At 55.8% G+C, this 9,858-nt stretch overlaps 1 protein-coding gene across 1 annotated transcript in view; it reads left to right on the forward strand.

Annotated features, from left to right (window-relative positions):
• The window catches only part of RBPMS2 (RNA binding protein, mRNA processing factor 2), a 24,957-nt gene extending 15,391 nt beyond the window's left edge, over positions 1–9,566 (forward strand). Inside the window, exons 7-8 of the mRNA XM_084293293.1 lie at positions 8,288–8,361; positions 8,590–9,566. Coding sequence (XP_084149419.1) covers positions 8,288–8,350 — 63 coding nt within the window. The 3' untranslated portion in view covers positions 8,351–8,361; positions 8,590–9,566. The remainder of the gene's footprint in view (positions 1–8,287; positions 8,362–8,589) is intronic.
• Positions 9,567–9,858: the final 292 nt, after the last annotated feature.

A 9,858-nucleotide genomic window follows, 5' to 3' on the forward strand; every position in this document is an offset into this window, starting at 1 on the left:
GCCAGTGGTGAACTGTTAGCCCCTCTGGGCACAGGCTAGAGAGGGTCACTGGTGTGTGGGCCTGTGGAGATGCTGGTGGTGGTGCATCCAGCTGCCTGGTGTCCCTGGGGTATGCTTGCTGACAGCAGGAGGTCTAGGGGTGCCTGTACTGGTTTGTTACTGGAATGTTTTAATGTACTGAGACACCACCACCAGTATAACATCTCCTGAAGCTGGGGAAATGCAAAAAGAAAGCTGAAGTAGAGAAGATATGTCATCACCCCACGTTAAGGTGCTTTGTTTGGAGAACTTGTGTAGGAGAACCTGGAGCCCCTGTCCCAACCCTGCTTGGTGTTATCACCAGCTGTGCTCTGCCTACTTCTGTCTCTGCTCCTGTAACAGTGCTGGTGGGGCTCTGGGCTTAGTCCCCAGAGCACTGGGGTTTAACCTCTGCTATTTCTGCCCCACCAAAGCAGGGCAGTTAGCTCTGCTCATCCCTGCTTAGCGTGAAAGGAAGAAGAGCTGTGTCCCATCACCTTGTCCACCTGGCCAGCAGCTGAGTTGGCCCTTCATCATCCTCTTGCTCCTGCAAGCATCTTGACTGTAACTGAATGGCTTCAACCCAAGCTTGTGTCCAAATGCAAGATGGAAACACTGAAGGGGCTGCAAGCTTCTGGCCTGTGTAGGCTTGTCCTCTGCTGCTTTTGGCCTTCTGCTGGTGAGCTAGCAGTGGGCTGAAGCTCCTGCAGGGTAGGCAAGAGGGATGTGGGGCCTAGGGCAGGACCAGACACTGGTCCCGTCTTTCAAAGGCCTCCAGGGAGGCTGGTCCTTCACTAGGTCTGTCCCAGTCAGGAGGTTTTGTTTGCTGGTGTTCTCCAAGAGCTACTGATGGTGCCCACAGCTCCAGGAGCACCTGAATGTGCTCTGCTCCTGGGCAGCCCAGGGGAGCAGAAGTCTCTTCTTTCCATCCCTTCCCCTTGTGTAGGGTGGTGGAGCCAAGGGCTGTTGCTGCCAGAATTGCCCCAGCAGGGAGGGCCAGGAACACTCCCTCCAGGGACAATTGAGGAAGGTGAAACCATTACTGTAGTTCCTTCAAGGGTGATCATTGGTGACTGTGCAGGGACAGAAAGGTTAGACACCAAAACTTTATGGTGTGTGCTGGGAGGAGGAAAGAACTCTGCTCTCCCAAAACAAAGGAGGCCTTCAGCCAGATCTTCTGCTGGGGTTTGAGTTCCTGCCCCCCAGCTGGTAAGATACCTGTTCTGGGCAGACAGCTTAGCTATCCAAAAGTCTTTTGGCCTGCAGGATGACCCCTGAGCTCAAGGGAGCTCTCAGGAGGATGAGGGACCCCCTGCCCAAGCAGGTGATGCTCCTGTAAGCCATAGGGAGCCAGCATAGCCCCTCCAAACTGCAGCCAGGGCTGGAGTCTCCTGAAGATGAGCAGCCAGGCTGGCCGAGCAGCCACGGCTGCTGCTCGCTGCGTTGTGCTTGAGCTGGCGGTGACCCTGCAGGAGACATTCTGGCGCAGCATACGTTACCAATAAAGTTTTATGGGGTTAAACATTACTCAGGGTGGCCGCTCCGAGCTGCCTGTTCTCTAGGCTGGAGGCCTTTCCCTTGCAGAGCCAAGGCAGGGTGGAGTTGAGTCAGCGTGAGAAGAGATGACTTTTGCTCTCAAACTGGGCTGAAAGCTGTAGCCTCGGTCTTGGTGTGCTGAGCCCTGTGTTCTCACTGGTAAGGCTGGCTCACCTTGCTGTCAGCGTGGTGGACACATGGGCTGTTCTCCAGGACAGCAGCAGCTCTTCCTCCGGAGACTGGTGTTGGCTGGAGGGCATTCATGGGGTGCCAGGAGCTGCAGCAGCTCCATTAATCGCAGAGGGAGCGTGTAGGTGGAGGCAGCAGCTAAAGGGAGCTTGTGGCAAAAGGTTTCAACTCCAAGAGCTCATCCTCTCGCATCTCTGTGCTCAAGTCTGAGAGGAGAGTGGCTGCCGTCTGTGCTGCACCAATGCAGCCTCCTGAAGAGCTGCTTGGAGGGCTGGCAGGAGGTGGCACAAGGCTGCTGGCCCTGGCTCGTGCATCAGGCACTCTTGGGAAGCCATGCACAGAAGACTGACCCCACTGCTCCCGGCATCGCCGTGTCATGGGGATGGGGTCCCTCCGTGCTGCCGGTGTGACTGTGGCACTGCTGAAAGCCTCTACCTGCGGGGACTCCCCTGACTTTAAGACTGTCCCACCTGCCTTCCCTCCCTCCCACCCTCTCTCAAATCCCTCCTTTGATGTCCCTAGTGAACTCCAGCCATGATGCCAGCGCAGGCTAGCCCTGAAGCTCAGAGCTGTCCCTGGAGATGGGACGCCCTAGTGATGCCTAATTGCAGCTAGTGGAGTGGCTGTACTACAGCTCCATTCCTAGAAGTGTTAAGCATGATGGCAGCCCCGTCTGGAAAGACTGGTAAGGTAACCATCTCTCCTCCAAGGTGCACCATGGGATTTGCAAGCTTCTGCCCATCTCTTTAGCCCGTATCTCCTTGCCCACCCAGTGCATGGGCCTCACGCTACCCACCCACCAGAGCCTGGGGAATGAGATACCAGGCCTTCTTTCTAACCCACATCTCCAACTTGGCAGCACATGACATGGCGCACACAGCATGGCACCATCTTACATCAACTCCTCCCAGCTGAGCCAGGCTCAGCCAGGTCCTGCCGGCGGGAGGGGAGCAGCCTGGTTGAGCCGGGGCAGAGATGATCCTGCCCCTTGGCAGGAAAGAAACCTGGTTTCTCCCCAACCACGACCCTTTGAGGGCAACCAGAAATACACCTTGACCTCACTCCTGGCACACGGTGGGGGAGGTGAGTGACGTGATAGCGGTAGCACACGACTAAATTCTACCGGGCACGTTAGACAACAGCACTTGCCGGTCACTTTGTTCCAGAATCGCATATCGGGACAGACCCTGCCCCTACTCATGGGTCTAATCTCACCTCTTTCCTCTCCAGTCACTGGAAATGGAGCAAGTTCCTACCTGGAGCTTGGCTTCTCTTTGCAGCCTGCAGTCACAGGCAGGATGCAGCTCTCGTGAGCTGCAACGAGGGGAATCTGTGGCCTGGGAGCGGTGTAGGGAGCTGGGAGGTTGGGCAGAGGGAAGGTGGCCTGGCCTGGGACTGGCAGGCAGGGAGGACGGTTGCTGTGGTCATCTCCTACTGAAGGAACTGAGTCTGGATCACTTCTCCTTGCAGTGGTTCTGGGTAGACTTTTTTCCCCTCCCATTTGTGGTATTGATGATGGGGAAAGATGTCATCAAGGATGGGGGCTGAGGTCTGCCTTTGACCTTGGAAGACTGGGATGCACAGATGTGCTGAGACGGTGCCCTGGGAAGAAGGAGATCTTTCTGCCAGGGTGGAAACCTGGTCTCTCTAGACCTGTTGCACTGTTTCATCTAGTGTCTGTGTGACCGAGTTGGGCTGTGTTGTGTCTCTGACGTGGAACTGGGTTTTGGAGTGTCCCTAAGCCAGCCTCTGAGCAAGCACCAGGAGACACCAGGGGCTCTCAGTGATCTGCAAAGTGATGCTTCCAGCTGTGGCAGCACTTGCCCTGAGATCAGCGTAGAGGAGCATCCCATAAACATGTGGGTAAGGCTGGAAGCAGCCACTGCATGGTGCATGCAGGAGACCCAGCAGAGGTGCTGGGTACCCCGCAGGCAGGCTGTGGTACCAAGACAGGGAGCAGATCGTGGTCTGAAAGCTCCCAGCTGCCCATCCATGGGGGTGGGCTGCCTGAGGTGCCATCGGAGCCTCAAAGCTGCTGCCAGCAGCAGAAACATGGGCTGGAGGCTTTGAGGAGGTGGTGAAGGTGGGCTTCTGAAGCTGGGACTGCCCAGGGGAGGGGAAGGAGCAGTCCCAGCTCTGCTTCGTGGCTGTGTGGTGGTGATGCAGAGCCCAGCAGGACCCTGAGGCTTCCCAGCATGGAGCTGAGGCAGAGCCCATCGATGGAAGAGGAGGCCAGTGCTCTGAGAAATTATCCAGCCTTTCCCTCTTGATCGCTGCCTGAGCTTGCCCAGGGCAAGCTGGATCTCCTGAGCTGTGGCTGCTGTTTTGGATGGATGTGAGGCTGGTCCCAGTGGTTGTTATCGGGTGCTGGTCCTAAAGAGCTTGGAGCATGGAGCAGATCTGCTGGGATGGCTTCAGGTGCTGCACTTCTCCTCCAGTACCTGCCTCCTGTTGGATGCTGCTGTCTGCTGTGATGTGTCACGAGACTGGGAACAGTGGACACCATGGCAATTTGCAGACCATGGGGATTTCCCTTTGTGTACCTCTTGGCTTGATCTTGGGGTCCTGTCTGCAAAATCTGCTGGACTTCACATTGTGGCAGCTGAGCTGTGATGGACCCTCCCTGCGATGGGAGGCTGGAAGCCGCGGTGGATTTCCTCTGTGTAATAACCCATTGCCTGTTTGGGGCTGACACATAGGACTTACCAGGATTATTTTTTCAGGGCTTGGATCCTTAGAGGTGTGAAGAGCACTTCAAGAACCTCATGGCTGTGATGTTTGCCTAAAATCCAGCGACTCAGTGCTGGCTAAGGAGCCCTGAGCAAGCTCTCCCCAAGCCACTTGTTTCCTCCTAGCCAGAGAAAAGCAAACGTGAGATGCTCTTAGCTCTTTAGGGTACCTGCTGAGCAGCCCTTCTCTGTCCTTCTCTGTCACACCTGAGGAGCGAACTGGACCAGGGTGCTGTCAGAAGGGACTCCCTGAACTGCAACGGGCACAGCTCTCCCTGGCTCAACAAATGGAAGCAGCCAACCTCATTCCTGCTCTGGGAAAAGGAGAACTGCTTGCTTGAGGTCTCCACTATCTGGAGCATAGGCTGTCAACCCAGAGTGCTTCAGAGCATTGGATGTGTGTTGAAATTCCCCTTCTGAGGAACAGGGCTGGATCGCTGCCTGTCCTCCTCCATGTGCTTCTCAGCACGGCGTGGGATGTGCAGATAGTCCCTGACAGCAGCCGCATGGGGAGCACTCGGTTCAGCTGCAGTGAGGCTTGGTAGGCTGAGCTGCTTGGGTCTTGCAGAGCATGCAAGTGCTCGTGTGCTCATCTCCTCAAGTCAGCTCTCTTGAAGGACCCTGGAAGCAGGAGGCTTGGCTGAAATGAGGCTGGAGGTGTCCGGGGAGCCCTGCTGGCTGGTGTCAGTGCTGGTGGTGTACCTCTGCAGGCTGTCCTTGCCCGTCGTGAGCTGCTGGGGTCCTACCAGCTCCTGGGAGCCCAGAGAAGGGGCTGCTTTCTCCTTGCCACACAGGGAGGTCTTTCTGGTACCTGGGGAGCTGCTGGGTCTGTTCTGGGGGTAGGTACAGCTCTGAGCTCCCTGAGGCACTGGGGCTGGCTGCAGGGCGAAGATGAGCAGACCTACAAGTGAGGAGGAAGGACGGGCTGTCTAAGCTGAAGACGGCTTGAGGATCGCCGTGTGTATTTGGCCTGCTCTTCCTGCTCTCCATAAGGAAGGCAATCAAGAGAAGTGGCTGTTACATTCTGAGCACAACCAGGAGAGCTGAAGCAGACCTTCACAAGGAGAATGGAGCCCTGATGGGGCATGTCTCTGCCCCATGTGCTGATCCTGTTGTTTCCCCTGGCTTTGTGAAGATGGTGAGTGGAGGCACACATTGCTCTTCTCCAGCTGTTTTCTGGGACCTGAGGCCAGCTGCAGCTGGCTGGCGGTGTCTGTCCTGTCCCTGCGGGCAGGCGAGCAGGGGATGTTTGCAGTGGTGTGGCCAGACTCCCTTCCAACTGTGAGCTAATGCAGCTCCAGAAACAACTGCGTGTCTTCCAGTAAAAGCCTCCCTTGCTCTACTTCCCTAGCCCCCTCCTGGATATCCATCCCCATTCCCTGCCTCAGCTTCCTACATGATGGATAGCCCACCTGGAGAGACTGCAGACCTCCCCAAAGCCCTCAGGTGTGGGCTCCTCCAGGGAAGTGCTCTGACCTGGCTTGGTGCATCACAGCCCTTGAGACATCCCTGCCATGTCCTGGTGTACCTGGTCTCCTCCTCCAGGCGGCTGCAGTGCCCCCATTCACAGCACCTCTGCTTCCCAGGACAAGCAAGACACCCAAGAGAGATGTGAAGAAAAAATTGTCCTGATGGGCTGTTGTTTCCAACAGTGTTCCCCCTTGGCTACGAGATCTGGTTGTTCTGGTGCTTCCCGCTGGTTCCTAGCCTGGGATGTCCCTGCCTGGCACAGAGATGGAGGTGTATTTGTGCCAGAGCTCTGAACAAGCAGGATTTCTGTTGAACTGGAGCTGCTGGAGGCTTTGGGTTGCATTTGGGGCAGGAGCTAGCTCGGACCCCCTGTGGAGGGGTGGGAGAGCCACCGGGTTTGGGGATGGGGGTGGCTGTTTTGCATGTGCTTGCACCCAACTGGGCAGGCGCAGGATGGTGGCTGCTCCCGGGGTTAAGCACTCGAGGCCTTGTGAAGTTCGGGGGAGTTTCCTGTTGCTGCTGGGTAGGAGGAAACTGCTTCCAGCTGTTGAGGGGAGGGTGCTGGAGTGGGAGATGTCAGCCAGCGGAGGAGGACCTGGGCTGCGGCTCTGCTGAGTGAGCACCTCCTGGTGATGGGGGGGAAAGGGGCTGATCCTGCCCTGTGCTGGTGCTGGCAGCAGCTGTGGCAGCCCCGTGAGTGCATCATCCCTCCCCAGGCTGTAGTAGCCTGCCTGGCCTGTGCTGGTGCGAGGAGATGGCTGTGCCCTGGGGCAGTGTGGTGGCAGTGGAGTGAGGATGTGGCTGAGCTGGGTCCATCTGGTGCAGGCACCAGAGCCTGGCTTCCAGCAGCCCTCGCCTAGCTGAGGAAACCTGCAGGGCTCTCTCCTTCTGGGAAGCATCACAGGAAGGACCCCAAGTTCTCCAGCTCCTGCTCGGGGCTGTTGAGTTAGTGGTGTCACAGCTCTTGTGCTGGTGGAGGGAGGATGCAGCCTTCACAGGCAGCTGTGTTTTCTGGGAGGTGTGACCTTGTTGTCCCTTCCAGCCTCTGGATAAGGAGGCTGCCGTATCAAGGTCTTGGCACTTGCTGTGTGTTTGTGTTACAGCAGTGCATGCAAAGCCTTTCCACCAACAGACAGACCGCTGCTTCTCCCAGGGAGTGGGGTTCGGAGGGGCTATCAGGGATGTTCCTATCTTGGAGAGTAATCCCAGGGCTGTCACTGAGTCTCTGGCTGTCTTCAGAGCTCTGAAGACCTGTGCACAGCCCTTGGCAGGTCTCGTGCAGCTGGGATTGGGGACACAGGTCTGCATCTCCACTGCTGGGTGACTTTGCAGCAAGATTTCTGCTGCATGCACTGCAGTGCATCTGCTAGGCAGCGTGCTGGCTGCAGGAGCATCTCCTGCAGCGCCGGCTGCCATCCCAGCCTGCAGTGTCCCAGCCCTATGTGCTGGTCTTGCAAACTGAACGTGAGCATCTGGATGTCTTGATGCTATTCTACTGGATGCTGCCAGCTCGCTGCCTCTACTGACAGGCTGAAAGTGCCTGTTTGGTTTCTGTACCTCTGCCTGCTTGTTGGGTCCTTCCTTGCCAAGGAGCAGCCCTGAGCAGCAGATGCTGCTGCAAAGACCGAGGAAGCCTCTGCGTCTTGCTGCCTTATTGCTCTACAGGTTGTTCCTGTGGTGTGCTCTGCCTGGAGCCTCTCTGGATGGCTGGATCACTGCCCCTGGTCTCTTCCAGTGCAGATGAGGCAGGTCTTACCCGTGCCAAGTGGAGGTTGCCTGGTTAAAGTGTGTGGCCTTGTGGTGGCAGAAGGCAGAGCAGCCACCACACTGAGGTGGTGTGTGCCTGCTATGAGCCTCCTCTGCCCTGCCTGAGCCTGTTCTGGGGGGGAGAGCTGTAAATTTGGGGTGTAAATCTGGGGTGTGCCCCCTCACGCACAGCTCTGAAGCAATGAGCTTCCTATGTGGCTTGGTGGTGAGGACCCTTTCTAGCCTGGGTGGTGCTGCCCAGCGTGCTGTAGCAAGCTGGGTGTGAGTTTGGACGCTATTTTCTGGCTTTGGAAAATACTGGGGATGTTGAGGCAGGCCATGAGAGGGGGAGTGAGCTCCCTTCAGAGCGGTGGGATCCTGCTGTGCTCCTTAAGGGAGGATGTGGTAAGGTCCTGGTGCCTGGTGAGCCTCAGCCTGTCTGTGCACAAGCCGCCAGCCCTTGGGGTGCTCCTTGGGGCACGTCCTTTCCCCTGCTGGAGCCTTCTCCGCTCAGCGTGCCTCTCCGGTGGCCTAACGGAGCTGAAGGTTTGCAATTACTCTGGATCACGGACCTCTGGCGTGGCTTTCTTTTCTTCCAGATGCGCTGGTATCCTCCCTCCGAAGCTACCCAGCAAGGATGGAAGTCTCGTCAGTTTTGTTAGTTTGTTAGTAAGTAAGTAATCGCTCCTGGAGCCTTGTCCTTGTCCTGCCTGTCCTTGAGCTCCGGTGGGAGGAGGGATGGGAGCTTGGGCCGCCGCCAGCCCCACGCACCCCACAAAGGACATGCTTGGGTCTTGATAATGAGCAGCGGGGTCAAGCCCCGCTCCCTGTGGGGGCATGGGGTGATGGGGCTGGGGCATGGCTGCGTCCAGCCCCACTCACTGCCACCCCTATCCCGCAGCGTCTCTCCTCGGCTCGTGTTCCTCCTCCCCGCCTCTCCGCGGAGGGATGTGCCAGGGACGACTGCTCCAACTCCTCTCGCTTTGGTTTGCGGCCAGCGGACAAGGCGCCCGGCCCCGGCGCATCCCCCCTCCGGACTGTGAAGCTGCCGCACGCCGCCTCCGTCCCTCTGTCCCGCTGTCTGTCCGTCCACCCCCAGGACCTCTTCCCTGGCTGAGCTTCACCGCCCGGCCGTGCCGCAACCCGGCCGGGGTGGCGGGGGCTCGGTGCCGGGCTCGCCTCGCCCGTGGCTCGGCTGAAGGAAACGAAAGGCAAATCGGGTTTTTGCATGTTTTCTGGCATGAATTAAAACACTTAACTTGTGTATGTGTGAGTGTAAGTTTGTTTGTTCTAGCGTTTGTGTAACCGTTAGCAACAGGTCTTGGCCCAACGGATTGATCCATCAAGGTTTTCATCTTGCGTCGGTGAAGACTTGGCTCTGAGAAATACTAACTGTCCTTGTCTCACCCCTTCGCCCACCTCCGCCCTCCCCCTTCCCAGTACGACCAGAAGAATTTGAAAAATGTTTTTTTATTTTTTTTTTTTTTCCTCCAAGTACGATGCACTGGGTTTCTGTTCTCATCCATTCTCCCGTTTTAAAGTCAGGGTTCTTATATTATTTCTTTCAGACTGCTATATATAGAAAGGCTGTAAAATATCTAACCTCTTTTTTTCTTCTTTTCCACATCCCTCTGATTGGAGAGCATCCAGTCCTGCCAAATAATCAGCCATCCTTATGGGAATACCGAACAAAAAAAAAAAAAGTACGAGTATTTTTGTACCATGTGTAATAAGGAAATATTTATGCATCATAAAGAATTTCTTGTGTGTTTGTGTGCAATTAATTATTATTATTATTAAAAGAGAAATTGTAATCCTGTAAGATAAGTTAATGTTTAGTTAAAAGCTTGAACAGAGAAGGGTTGTCTTCTGTAACAATGATTCAGTCAGGCATAGTAAACAAGAAATTGTGCAATTTTTGTTTTAGCATCTTATTGCTTGGTATTGAAGTGCTTTAAGTATTATATGACCATGGCTGTCTCGCTTGTATTAAAAGATTTGAGAGTAAGTTGCTCTATACTTGCTGATCCTATGAGAATGTGAAACTGGATAATATATGAAATGCAACAGACAAACAAAAATATACCCAGAGGCTGCTGTGACTCTTTCTGGTGGTCTGGAGTGTTTTCTTCTGGGGCTGGGCATGGCCTGGGGCAGTGTGTGGGGCTCC

This window comes from Netta rufina, assembly GCF_964035555.1.
Source record: "Netta rufina genome assembly, chromosome: 11".
Taxonomy (NCBI): Eukaryota; Metazoa; Chordata; class Aves; order Anseriformes; family Anatidae; genus Netta; species Netta rufina.